The sequence below is a fragment of the Mobula birostris genome, chromosome 10 (genome assembly GCF_030028105.1).
Source record: "Mobula birostris isolate sMobBir1 chromosome 10, sMobBir1.hap1, whole genome shotgun sequence".
In the NCBI taxonomy this organism is placed as follows: Eukaryota; Metazoa; Chordata; class Chondrichthyes; order Myliobatiformes; family Myliobatidae; genus Mobula; species Mobula birostris.
Genome location: NC_092379.1, coordinates 147,515,267 through 147,529,823, shown reverse-complemented (window position 1 = coordinate 147,529,823; position 14,557 = coordinate 147,515,267). Strand labels below are relative to the sequence as shown.

At 42.9% G+C, this 14,557-nt stretch overlaps 1 protein-coding gene across 8 annotated transcripts in view; it reads right to left on the bottom strand.

Annotated features, from left to right (window-relative positions):
- The window catches only part of map7d3 (MAP7 domain containing 3), a 171,469-nt gene that overhangs the window by 83,322 nt on the left and 73,590 nt on the right, over positions 1 to 14,557 (bottom strand). For all 8 annotated transcript variants that reach the window (XM_072271073.1, XM_072271075.1, XM_072271076.1 and 5 more), the window contains 2 exons: positions 6,305 to 6,415; positions 924 to 1,022 (listed from right to left, as the gene is read on the bottom strand). In XM_072271073.1, the coding sequence (XP_072127174.1) occupies positions 924 to 1,022; positions 6,305 to 6,415 (210 nt within the window). The remainder of the gene's footprint in view (positions 1 to 923; positions 1,023 to 6,304; positions 6,416 to 14,557) is intronic.

Below are 14,557 nucleotides of genomic sequence, written 5' to 3'. Positions count from 1 at the left end.
GGATAGTGTGCAAAGCACCCAGAAAAAATAACCTCCAAACTCAGAGAAGTTAAGTAGGCAGGGTGCAAGTAGTTTTCACATGCACAATTACATCATACAATCACTGGACAGATAGTTTCTTGTGGTGACAGAGTAATGTTTCAGCGCCATTACCACCAATAATGGAAACATTAATTTCCCTCATAGTCCTGGGAAAATGTTGAGATGGGGAGTGGTTAATGGAGATAGGTGAATGGCCTAGACAGTCACATGGGAAAATGTTGAGATGAGGAGTGTTAATGAGGATAGGTGAATGGCCTAGACAGTCACATGGGAAAATGTTGAGATGGGGAGTGTTATTGAGGATAGGTGAATGGCCTAGACAGTCACATGGGAAAATGTTGAGATGGGGAGTGTTAATGAGGATAGGTGAATGGCCTAGACAGTCACATGGGAAAATGTTGAGATGGGGAGTGTTAATGAGGATAGGTGAATGGCCTAGACAGTCACATGGGGAACTGCTGAGATGGGGAGTGTTAATGAGGATAGGTGAATGGCCCGGAGAGTTCTGGATGGTGGAACTACATTGGAGGTGATGGACATAATGGTGGATGGTCTCCTGAAAATGGTGACTGGTGGGCTGGAAGGTGAGAACAATAAGAACTCTAGTTGTTCTGGGTGAGAGGACATATTGTGTGGGGAAATAGTAGACACATAGTTGAGAGCTGCATCAATCAAGGCAGAGAGAAAGCAAAAGTTAATAAAACTGTAATGGCAAGTCTAATCATCAGATGCAATATGGAGAATCTGGGAGAAGGAAATGGCAGATTTATGAATTTCATCACACACTCATGGCACAAGTTATTAAATGTTAGGCTGATTAAATATGTTTAACATTTAGGTCACAAAACAGGACTAAATGCTTGATGCAAATCATCAGCCACCTTGAAGATCTTCTCTTGAGAGTTTGTCTACATGAGTAGATGAGCGAGGGTTACTGGCCAATCTATTTAGCGAGGAGCTCCTCTTCTTATCCGCTGTGCCTAAGAATTAAGGACATTGTCCATTATTTACTAGAAAAAAAAACAACCAACAAAGATCACATCCAAGTTCACTGGGCTCACATCCAAAACTTAAAATTTGCTGAATTCGATGGAAAGCACATAATGGAACATCCGACTGATGTTGAATTGCCTCTGAGGCAATGAGCCTTTTCTGTAAAAGACCATTGAAGAGTGGACTTATCAAATTTGCATATTTAATACAGCAAGAAAACACTTGCTGCACCTGTCGACTGACTGAAGTACTCATGGTGGCTCCTCAGAGGGTAATGACACACCCCTCCTCTGTTTAATACTGCACTGAGCTATTCCCGGTGGTGATGGAGACGGTTTAACGACCACCCCCACCCCCCTCTGGTTAATATAGCACTGAGCTGCTCCCGTTTGGTGAGAGGGTTAACCCCCGCGCCCCCCCCCCCCCAGTTAATATCACACTGAGGTACTCCCGATGATGGCTGAGAGGGTCAACAACACTCTGTTTAATACAGCACCTCATCGCCAGGACTAACACCCAAACCATTTGCAATCCCTGTGAATTTGCTGAGGATGGAGGAATAATGTATCGCCGACTAGAGATGCAGCTTGGGAAAGGAGAAACATTCTCTGATGGTCCTGTAGTTCAACCTCCGCACTTCATTTTCCTGCATACAGTAGCTTTAACAAAGATGTCTCATTGTTTGTTACTCACTGCTCTGTGAGCGAAATTCCCAATTGAGTCAGAAAATTGAATGTTTGAGTCACTCCGGAGATCAGGGAGCTTGGGTGGTGTGGGAAGGGAAATAGGAAGCATTCAGGGTTAGGAGGGGAGACAACGTTGAATGCGGTGGGGGGTGGGGGAGATACTGCACAGGAGACTGCACAAGGATAGGAACATAGAGAACCTACAGCACAATACAGGCACTTTGGCCCACAAAGCAGTGCCAAACATGTCCTTACCTTAGAAATTATCTAGGGTTACCCATAGCCCTCTATTTTTCTGAGCTCCATGTACCTGTTCAGCAGTCTCTTAAAAGACCCTATTGTATCCACCTCCACCACCATCACTGGCAGCCCATTACACACACTAACCACTCTCTGTGTAAAAAACTTACCCCTGACATCTCCTCTATATCTACTTCCAAGCAGCTTAAAACTGTGCCCTCTTGTGCTAGCCATTTCAACCCTGGGAAAAAGCCTCTGGCTATCCACACCATCAATGCTTCTCATCATCTTATACACCTCGATCAGGTCACCTCTCATCCTCCGTCACTCCAAAGAAAAAAGGCTGAGTTCACTCAACCTATTCTCATAAGATATGCTCCCTAATCCAGGCAACATCCTTGTAAATCTCCTGTGCACCCTTTCTGTGTTTCCACATCCTTCCTATAGTGAGGTGACCAGAACTGAGCACAGTACTCCAAGTAGGGTCTGACCAGGGTCCTATATAGCGGCAACATTACCTCTCAGCTCCTAATCTCAATCCCATGACTGATGAAGGCCAATGCGCCGTATGCTTTCTTAACCACAGAGTCAACCTGCCAGCAGCTTTGAGTGTCCTATGGACTCGGACCCCAAGATCCCTCTGATCCTCCACACTGCCAAGAGTCTTATCATTAATATTATATTCCGTCATCATGTTTGACCTATCAAAATGAACCACTTCACACTTATCTGGGTTGAACTCTATCTGCCACTTCTAAAGTGATAGTAACTGGGAAATGGGAGATTAATGTGGGAAAATGTAAAATTTCCATCTTAGCATGAAAATAAAAAAATAGCATGTTACTTAATTGGTGAGAGTCCTCAGTGCTATAAGGTGCAGCCAGACCTAGACTACGATGTAGGCACAGTTAATGATCAGGAAGACTAACATTGACACCAAAATTGATGCATGGTTAACAGTGAAGATTGACCAAGGTGACATCAGGATTTAAATCAGCTGGGGAAGTGGACCAAGGAATGGCTGATGCAAGTTAACTCTGGCAAGTACAAAGTGATGCATGTTGGGAAATTAAACAAGACCAGCACACACAGTGAATGGCAGGGCCCTGGGGAACGTTACTGAACAGCCAGTCCTTAGGGTATGACTACACTGTTCTGAAAGTAGTGACACATGCAGAAAGTGAAGATGGAGTTCCATGAACTTGCTTTTAATCTGCCAAGGCATTGGGTGTAGGATTTAGCTGGAGTCCCCAGTAGGGTTACAAATCTTGGGTTAGAGCGTACTGAGTATTGCATCATTCAGATTGTCATACTACAGGACTAAATTAGAGAAGGAATTACTAGGAATGTTGCTGGACAAGTGAAGACAATTTTCCAAAGGAGGCTGAGGGATGACTTTAGAGGTTTATAAAACTAAACGAGGCATAATATAGATAATCATTATCTAATTTCTCCATTGTAGAGAAGTCTAAAATTAGAAGGCATAATTTGAAGGTGGTACAAAGAGTTAAAGGGGACTTTAAGGGCAAGTATTTTTCACACAGAGGGTTGTGGGTATATGGAACTAACTGCCAGAGGTGGATACAACTACATTGTTTAAAAGACATTTGGGCAGGTACATAGCTAAGGAAGATTTGAAGGGATATGGGCCAACTGCACGCAAATAAGATTAGTGCAGTTGGGTATCTTGGTCAGCATGGGCGAGTTGGGCCAAACAGCCGATTTCCATGCTGTTTAACACCACAAATCTAACACAGGCCATTGTGTATTGCTAGGGATTGAATACAAACTTAGAGGCTACCTTTCAGTCACTCAGGTGGATGAATACAGTTTCCTAGTTAAGGAAAAGTGCTAATGCTTTGGAAATTGTTGAGAGATGGTTCACTAGAGTAATAGAAACATAGAAAACCTACAGCACAATACAGGCCCTACAGCCCACAAAGTTGTGCCCAATATGCCCCTATCTTAGAAATTACTTGGATTACCCCGAGCCCTCTATTTTTCTAAGCTCCATGTACCTATCCAAAAGTCTCTTAAAAGACCCATTCGTATCTGCCTCCATTGCCACTAACGGCAACCCATTCCATGCACTCACCACTCTCTCTGTAAAAAAACTTACCACTAACATCTCCTCTGTACCTACTCCCAAGCAACTTAAACCTGTGTCCTCTCGTGCTAGCCATTTCAGCCCTGGGAAAAAGCCTCTGACTATCCACACGATCAATGCCTCTCATTTTCTTATGCACCTCCATCAGGTCACCTCTCATCCTCCGTTGCTCCAAGGAGAAAAGGCTGAGTTCACTCAACCTGTTTTCATAAGGCATGCTCCCCAATCCAGGCAACATCCTTGTAAATCTCCTCTGTACCCTTTCTATGGTTTCTACATCCTTCCTGTAGTGAGCTGACCAGAACTGAGCACATTACTGGTTTTGTCAGAATTGGGCACATTGTCTTCAGAGGCTGAACAGGCTTCAGTTGTTATTGTTGCATTTCACTGCTCATTAATGAGAAAAGGACAAATTGATTGACACTTAAGCCTGAAAGATCTTGGCAGGATGGACAAGGAGAGAATGCTTCCTCCTATAGAAGAAATCGAAAGCAGGAAGGGTCATTGTTTATGAATAAGGGATCACCTGTTTGTAAGAGAGATATGACACAAATATATTTTCTCTCAAAGAATTGTCTTTTCCTCAAAGGGAAAGCTCTGGGATACTTAGTGGAGAACTGTGATAGAGTGGTCGATCTAGACTGGGATGGATGGGAGAAAATGTGTTTTAAAAGGGCAGGATGAATTAGATGGCGTGAAAGAGCACTGATGGGGAGTACAAACACCAGCGAGACACTTAAGCCCATTTCACATGGAACAAGTTGCCAGCGTAAGTGGTGGACATGGGTTTGATTTCAACAGTTAAGAGAAATTTGGATAGGTACATGGATAGGAGGGGTATGGAGGGCTATGGTCTGGGAGCAGGTCGATGGGACAGGCTGACTAATGGTACGACACAGACTAGATGGCAAAGGGCCAGTTCTGTGCTGTGGTGTTCTATGCTGTTTATTGGATGTCCATGTGGGTGATCGATGAGCAGATCTGATGGGCCAAATGCATAGACTTGATGGGCTGAACAGCCTAATTCTGTTTCTATGTCTTATGGCTTGATGTACAAAACCAGCAACTTTATTTCCTTGAATCCTAACAATGATAATAGCTGTGAAAGGCTTTGGAACACTATGAAAGGGATACATAAAGTTCAAGTCTCTCTCTGATTTTCAGTGTAAACCTTTGAATAATAGGGACGATGGAACTGGCATTAGTTTTCTACAAACCCACTTTAAAATCCCAAACCTGAACACTGTACCTAATCCACATTCCTACATCTAATCAATGCAGCAAGTCCCAATTTTTGATTTTTATTTTCCTGAGGTAGACTGGTGTGACTGGAGTAATAACAATTAGCCAAATAAAAATTGTATTCGAAAATAACCAAAAGGGAGCTTTAAACAGAAGGGAAATTTTGATTGAATTAGTTTGAATGCAGTAAGGAGAAAGTAACAGCTTTACAAAGCAAGTTCCCATCCCAAGATGACTAAATGGTTTCTAGATTAAAGTTAGCATGGTGGGTAATCAGATGCTCTAACGTACTTTTGAAGTCATTTGGGAAATTGTTCTCCAGATGGGAGGATCTGTAAATTTGAAAGATTCCAGAGAAGAGAGAGCTTTATAGTGCAGCAAGGACACGGATATTTGAACCATTTTCCTGAAATCAGCACGACTGCTGCACTGACCATTGCCCAAATGTAGGGCACATTTAGCAATGCTTCGAGATTTAATCTCAATTGAATTCCATTGGCCATATTGTATGACCTGCTCTGGGTAAGAGCAGTGCGAAATATTCTGTCACAGCAGTCAGTATTTTCAGAAAATGGTCGACAGTATATCGGAACTGATTCGTACCCTAAGATAAACGTAGTAGGTCCATCATTAGTGACTTGCACATTTAGCATCATTTCAGGAAACAAGTTAAAGTTCATTGTCTTATAAGACATCTGGGAAGCTTGCAGTCAGTACCCATCTTCTCAAACAGAGAAAGCCTCATTCAGTGGTGAGCTGAGGAGCCCAATGCAAGTCTTTAATGCTGGCCCACTCTACCCATGCAATCACTTAGGCCCGACTTTGAGAGGTTACAGTTTACCGTTACTCATCGGTGGAAACCAGTGTAAAAGGCATACACTCCAAATTCACCACGTTCATCTGTTGAAAATTAACACAATGCTTTAAAGGACAGAAATGACACAATTGGTGCATCAGCTGATCAGCACTTCCTACCCTAGAATCGTGCACTCACCTTTGTCCGGAGAGTTGAGCAGAGCTGTGGAGGATGAAGATAAGCGCTTTGTCATTACTGACCCTCCTTGCTTCATTGGATTTACGCTGGAAGTAGAGTGTTTGTCTGCAGCTACAGGGAATAACAAAGAGCATAATTGAGATACGATTAGTTTCTGGAAAGGATTTTAAGAGCATGCACACACATTACAAATGAATCTTATCCTGAAAGCACACTCTCAAAGAAGCTGATAACACAGATTTCCTCAATGACAAAGTTAGTTGTCCATTGCAGAGGATTATCTTTAGGCTTTAGAAACAAAGATGCAGGAGTCGGTCACCTGCCTTATTCCATCATGGCAGATCTGACACAAGCACAAAACTGGAAATGCCCAGCCAGTCAGGCGGCTGCAGGGCAGCATGATACAGTCAACATTTCATCACAACTGGAAAAACAGACAGTGTTTATGTTGTGAATAGAGATGGGTGGAGAAACAGGAAAGTTGATAACAGGATGGAGACCTGGACAACCTGGGTATTCACCCTACCAAAGACACCCCTGTTTTCTTCTCCACCCCTCCCACAGCAAATTAAAACACACATTTTCATTCTTCCAGTCTGATTGGCCAGTGATTTGAAATTAACAATTTCTCTGTCCAGAGATGCTGCTTGACCTGCTAGGCAGTTCCAGCACTTCACATTTATTTCATATTCCCAGCATCTGGTTTTACTGATTTTCAGTGACTGTTGTGATCTTCCCATAACTCTGCCTTCTGCCCTTATGCCCAGTTCATTATAACCCTCAACTTCCTTACTGAACAGAAATACCTCCTGGCTCTGAAGATATTCAAAGACTCATTTTCCTGACCTTCAACGGGGTAAAGAATTCTCACAGAATAAATTCTTCCTGACCTACATTTGAAATGAACAAGACCTTATTCTGAAATTGTGCTTCTACATTAGCCCATCTCAGTATAAACAGTCAACTCCAAACACATCAGTTCATCTCAACATTCAGTCAACTCCACTCACATTAGTTATGAGACCTAAGATACAGGACCAGAATTAGGCCATTTGACTCATTCAGTATTTCAGTGGAGCAAGGGAAATTACAGTGTTATGAGAGAGGAATTGGCCAAAGTAAATGGGAAGGAGCTGCTGGCAGGGATGTCAGCAGAGCAGCAATGGTGTGCAATTCTGGGAAAAATGAGGAAGATGCAGGACATGTGTATTCCAAAAATGAAGAAATACTCAAATGGTAAAATAGTACAACCATGGCTGACAAGGGAAGTCAAAGCTATTGTAAAAGCAAAAGAAAGGGCATACAACAAAGCAAAAATTAAACACAGAAACACAGAAAACCTACAGCACAATACAGGCCCTTCGGCCCACAATGTTGTGCCGAACATGTACTTACTTTAGAAATTACCACTAATTAGAAATTAGTGGGAAGATAATGAGGATTGGGAAGTTTATAAAAACCTATAGACAGCTACTAAAAAAATCATTAGAAGGGAAAAGATGAAATATGAAAGCAAGCTAGGATTGTAAAAGCTTTTTCAAGTATGTTGAAAATAAAAGAGAAATGAGAGTGGATATAGGACCGTTAGAAAATGAAGCAGGAGAAATAATAACAGGGGACAAGGAGATGGCTGATGAACTAAATGAGTATTTTGCATCAGTCTTCACAGAACAGAAGCAGGTGCAGTTACTGTTACAAGAGAAGGTGCTCAAAAAGCTGAAAGACAAAGATACAAGTCACCCAGACCAGAGGAACTGCATCCTAAGGTTCTGAAAGAGGTAGCGTTAAAGATTGTGCTGGCATTAGAAATGATCTTTCAAAAATCATTGGACTCTGGCATGGTGCCAGAGGACTGGAAAATTGCAAATGTCACGCCACTCTAAGAAAGGAGGAAGGCAGCAGAAAGGAAATTATAGGCCAGTCAGCCTGACCACAATGGTTGGAAAGATGTTAGAGTTAATTGTTAAAGATGAGGTGATGGAGTACTTGGTGACACAGGACAAGATAGCACAAAGTCAGCATGGTTTCCTTCAGGGAAAATCCTGCCTGATGAACCGGTTGCAATTTTTTGGGAGATTACAAGAAGGATAGATAAAGGGGATGCAGTGGATGTTGTGTATCTGGACTTCCAGAAGGCCTTTGACAAGGTGCCACACATGAGGCTGCTTACCAAGTTAAGAGCCCATGGTATTACAGGGAAGTTACTAACATGGTTAGAGCATTGGCTGATTGGTGGGAAGCAGCGAGTGGGAATAAAAGGAACCTTTTCTGGTTGGCTGCCAGTGACTAGTGGTGCTCCGCAGGGGTCGGTGTGGGGACCACTTCTTTTTATGTTATATATAAATAATTCAGATGATGGCTTTTGTCGCCCAGTTTGCAGATGATACGAAGATTGGTGGAGGGGCAGGTAGTGTTGAGGAAACAGGTAGGCTGCAGATGGACAGACAGATTAGGAGAATGGGCAAGAAAGTGGCAAATGAAATACAATGTTGGAAAATGCATAGTCAAGCACTTTGGTAGTAGAAATAAATGTATGAACTATTTTCTAAATGGGGAGAAAATCCAGGAATCTGAGATAGAACATAGAACATAGAATAGTACAGCACAGTACAGGCCCTTTCGCCCACAATGTTGTGCGGATCCTCAAACCCTGCCTCCCATATAACCCCCCACCTTAAATTCCTCCATATACCTGTCTAGTAGTCTCTTAAATTTCATTAGTGTATCTGCCTCCACCACTGACTCAGGCAGTGCATTCCATGCACCAACGACTCTCTGAGTAAAAAACCTTCCTCTAATATCCCCTTGAACTTCCAGATGCAGAGCGACTTGGGAGTCCTTGTGCAGAACACCCTGAAGGTTAACTTGCAGGTAAAGTTGGTGGTGAGGAAGGCAAATGCTATGTTAGCATTCATTTCAAGAGGTCTAGAATACAAGTGCAGGGATGTGATGCTGAGGCTTTATAAGGCACTGGTGAGGCCTCATTTGAGTATTGTGAACTGTTTTGGGCCCCTCATCTTAGAAAAGATGTGCTGGCATTGGAGAGGGTCTAGAGGAGGTTCACAAAGATGATTCCAGGAATGAAAGGGCTATCATATGAGGAACGTTTGATGGCTCTGGGTTTTGTACTCGCTGGAATTTCGAAGGATGAAAGGGGATCTCATTGAAACCTTTCGAATGTTGAAAGGCCTTGACAGAGTAGATGTGGAAAGAATGTTTACCATGGTGGGTGAGTCTAGCACAAGAGGGTACAGCCTCAGGATAGAGGGGCGCCCCTTCAAAACAGAGATGCGGAGAAATTTTTTTAGCCAAAGGGTGGTGAATCTGTGGAATTTGTTGCCACATGCAGCTGTAGAGGCCAGGTCACTTGGTGTATTTAAGGCAGAGACTGATAGGTTCTTGATTGGACATGGCATCAAAGGTTATGGGGAGAAGGCTGGGAACTGGGGTTGAGGAGAAAAAAAAAGGATCGGCCATGATTGAATGGCGGAGCAGACTCGATGGGCCAGATGTCCTAATTCTGCTCCTATATCTTATGGTCTAAACATACATATAGACTTGGCCTCCAGGCCTGCCTGTGGTAAAGAATTCCATAAATTCACCATCCTCAGGCTAAAGAAATTTCTCCTCATCTCTGTGTGAAAGGACGCCCCTCTATTCTGAGTCTGGGTCCTCTGGTAGACTCTCCCACCACAGGAAGCATCCTCTTCACTTCCACTCTTTTAAGCCATTTCACCATTTGATGGCTTTCAATGAGGTCACCTTACATTCTGCTGAAGTCAAGTGAATACAGACCCACAGCCATCAAACGCTCTTCATATGACAACCCATTCAATCCCGGAATCATTTTCGTCACGCTCCTGAGAACCCTTGCCAGTTTCAGCACATCCTTTCTAAGGGGCCCATACCTGCTCACAATACTCCAAGTAAGGCCTCACCAGTGCATTATAAAGTTTCAACATTACATCCTTGCTTTTATATTCTAGTCCTCTTGAAATGAAAGCTAACATTGCACTAATCTTCCTCACCACAGACTTAACCTGCAAATTAACCCTTAGGGAGTCCTGCACAAGGACTCCCAAGTCCCTTTGGGTCTCCATTTTTTTCTATTTTCTCTCCATTTAGAAAACAGTCAACCCTTTCATTTCTTCTACCAAAGTGCATGACCATCTCCTTCCCGACACGGTTCCATCTGCAATTTCTTTGCCCATTCTCCCAAAGTCCTTCTGTTGCCTCTCTACTTCCTCAAAACTACCTGGCCCTCCACCCATCTTCATATCACTTGCAAACTTTACAACAAAGGCATCAATTCCATGATCCAAGTCATTGATATATAACATATAAAGAATCAGTCCCAACACAGATCCCTGTGGAACACCACTAGTCACCAGCAGTCAATCAGAAAAGGCTCCCTTTATTCCCACTCTTTGCCTCCTGCCAATCAGCCACGGCTTTATCCATGCTAGGATCTTTCTTGTAATACCATGGTTTCGTAGCTTGTTAAGCAGCCTCATGTTTGGCACCTTGTCAAAGGCCTTCTGAAAATCCAAGTACACAACATCAACCGATTCTCCTTTGTCTATCCTGCTTGTTATTTCTTCAAAGAATTCCAACAGATTTGTTGGCAAGATTTTCCCTTGAGCAAACCATGCTGACCACGCCCTACTTTATTATGTGCCTCCAAGTACACTGAGACCACATCCTTTATAATCAACTCCAACATCTTCTCAACCACTGAGGTCAGACTAACTGGCCTATAGTTTCCTTTCTTCTGCCTCTCTCCTTTCTTGAAGAGTGGAGTGACATTTGAAATTTTTCAGTCTTCCGGAACCATACCAAAATCTAGTGATGTTTGAAAGATCATTACCAATGTCTCCATGATCACTTCAGCCACCTCTTTCAGAGCTCTGGGTGTACACTATCTGGGCCAGACTTATCTACCTTCAGACCTTTCAGTTTCCCAAGAACTTTCTCTCTAGTTATGGTAACTTCACATGATTTATGCCTCCTGACACCTGGACCTTCCACAATGTTGCTAGTGTCTTCCACAGTGAAGATTGATACAAAATACAGTACTTATTCAGATCGTCTGCTACTACCTCGCCATCATTGTTTTCCAGAGGTCCAATATCCACTCTCACCTCTGTTTTCCACTTTATGTATCTGAAGTAGCTTTTGGTATCTTCTTTAATATTATTAGCTAGCTCACTTTTGTATTTCATCTATTTTAGTTGCTTTCTGACACCTGAACCTTCCACAATACTGCAAGTGTCTTCCACAGTGAAGACTGATACAAAATACAGTAGTTATTCAGATTGTTGCTTTCTATTGGTTTTTAAAAACTTCCCAATCCTCCAACTTCCATTAATCTTTGCTCTATTATATGCCCTACCTTTGGTTTTTATGTTGGCTTTGACTTGTCTTCTTAGCTATGGCTGTGCGATTTTTCCTTTAGAATACCTCTTCCTCTCTGGGATGTATATATCCTGTGCCTTCAAAATTGATTCTAGAAATTCCAGCTATTGCTGCTCTGCACTCATCTCTGCCAGTGTTCTTTTCCAATCAATTCTGGCCAATTCATAGAAACATAGAAAACAAACAGTATAATACAGGCCCTTCGGCCCACAATGCTGTACCGAACATGTACTTACTTTAGAAAATACCTAGGGTTACCCATACCCCCCTATTTTTCTAAGCTCCATATACCTATTCAGGAGTCTCTTAAGAGACCCTATATTGTAACAGCCTTCAACACCATCGCCAGAAGCCCATTCCACACACTCACCACTCTCTGCGTAAAAGACTTACCACTGACATCTCCTCTGTAGCTACTTCCAAGCACCTTAAAACTGTGCCCTCTCGTGTTAGCCATTTCAGTCCTGGGAAAAAGCCTCTGACTATTCGCACGATCAATGCCTCTCATCATCTCTCTCGTGCCTCTGTAATTCTCTTTCCTCCACTGTAATATTGATACATCTGAGTTTAGCGTCTCCTCCAATTTCAGGGTGAATTCAATCATATTATGATCACTTTCTCCTGAGGGCTCTTTTACCTTAAGCTCTCTAATCAACTCCAGTTCAATGGGAATAAAGGGTACCTTTTCTGACTGGCTGCCTTTGACTAGTGATGTTCCACAGGTGTCAGTGTTGGTATTGATCCTTTCTATGTTAGATGTCTATGATTTGAATGATGGCATTATTGGCTTTGTTGCAAAGTTTGTACACAATACGAGGGTAGGTGGTTTTCATAGTAGTCATAGTCATACTTTATTGATCCCAGAGGAAATTGGTTTTCATTACAGTTGCACCATAAATAATAAATAGTAATAGAACCATAAATAGTATTATGTAAATTATGCCAGTAAATTATGAAATAAGTCCAGGACCAGCCTATTGGTTTTGAGGAAGCTGAGAGCTTACAAAGGACTTAGACAGATTAGTAGAATGGGCAAAGTAGCAGCAGGTGAAATACATTGTCTGGAAATGTATGGTCATGCACTTTGGTAGAAGAAATAAAAGGGTTGACTATTTTCTAAGTGGAAAGAAAATACAAAAATCTGTTCATGCTGGATTCCCGAAAGGTTAATTTGCAGGTTGAGTCTGTGGTGAGGAAGGCAAATGCAATGTTAGCATTCATTTCAAGAGGACTAGTATATAAAAGCTGGATGTAATGTTGCAGCTTTGTAAAGCACTGGTGAGGCCTCACTGGAGTACTGAGAGCAGTTTTGGGCCCCTTATCTTGGAAAGAGTTCCAAGGAGGTTCACGAAAGTGTTTCCAGGATTGAATAGCTTGTCATACAAAAAGTGTTTGATGGCTCTAGGCCTGTATTCACTGGAATTTAGAAAATGAAGGCTGACCTAATTGAAACCTGTCAGATGGTGAAAGGCCTTGATACAGTGGATGTGGAGAGGATGATGGGAGTGTTTAAAACCAGAGGACACCACCTCAGAGTAGAGGGGCATCCTTTTAGAATGGAGATGAAGAGGAATTTCTTTAGCCAGAGAGTGGTGAATCTGTGAAATTCGTTGCCATAGGCAGGTGGCCAAGTCTTTATGTATATTTAAGGCAGAGGTTGATAGATTCTTGATTGGTCAGGGCATGGGGGATACAGGGGTGAGGCAGGAGATTGGGACTGGGAAGAAAAATTGATCAGCCATGATGAAATGGCAGAGTAGACTCTATGGGCCAAATGGCCTAATTCTGCTCCTATATTTTATGGTCTTATTTCCAACACAGTGAAGTTCCAGTAAGGATTGGATTCTTGTGTCAGATGGATAGAGGAACGTGTGTAGTGCCCAGTGAGGAGTATGCTCACAACATACACACAATGTTGAAGGAACTTAGCAAGCCAGGCAGCACCTATGGAAAAGAATACAGTCAACCTTTCATTAGGCAGGACTGGAGAAAAAAGATGAGGAGTTAAAGGAGGTGGGGAGAGGGGAGAAAGAAACACAAGGTGATAAATGAATCTGGGGTTGGGGCCTGTTAAGTAAAGACCTGGGAAGTTGATTAGTGAAAGTGATACAGGGCTGGAGAAAGGGGTATTTGATGGGAGAGGACAGAAGGCCATGGAAAAAAAAGGGGGAGGAGCACTGTCCTTGAGTGGGTAAGGAGATAAGGTGAAAGAGGGAAATGGGAATGGGGAATGGTGAAGGAGGGGTGTGGGGAGGGCATTACTGGAAGTTTGAGAAATCAATGTTCATGCCATCAGGATGGCAGCTACCCAGATGGAATATAGGTGCTAGTCCTCCAACCTGAGTGTAGCCTCATCACAACAGAGGTGGTGGCCATAGACTGACACATCAGAATAGGAATGTTAAGTGGAATTAAATGGGTGGCCACTGGGAGATCCTGTTTTTCTGGCGGATGGAGTGTAGGTGCTTAGCAAAGCAGTCTCCCATTCTATGTCAGGTCTCCCTGATGTACAGTAGGCACACCAGGAGCACCAGATACAGTCAATGACTCCAACAGATTCAGAGGTGAAGTGTCACCTCACCTAGAAGGACTGTTTGGTAGTGAGAGAAGAGGTATAGGGCAAGTGTAGCACCTATTCCGTTTGCAAGGATAAGTGCCAGGAGGAAGATCATTGGGGAGCGACAAATGAGTTGTGTAGGGAGTGATTCCTGCTGAAAGCAGAAAATGGGAGGGGAGGGAAAGATGTGTTTGGTGGTGGGATCCTGTTGGAGATGGCAGAAGTTACGGTGAATTATGTGCAGAACACGGAGGTTGGTGAGAGCAAGAGGAGCCCTATCT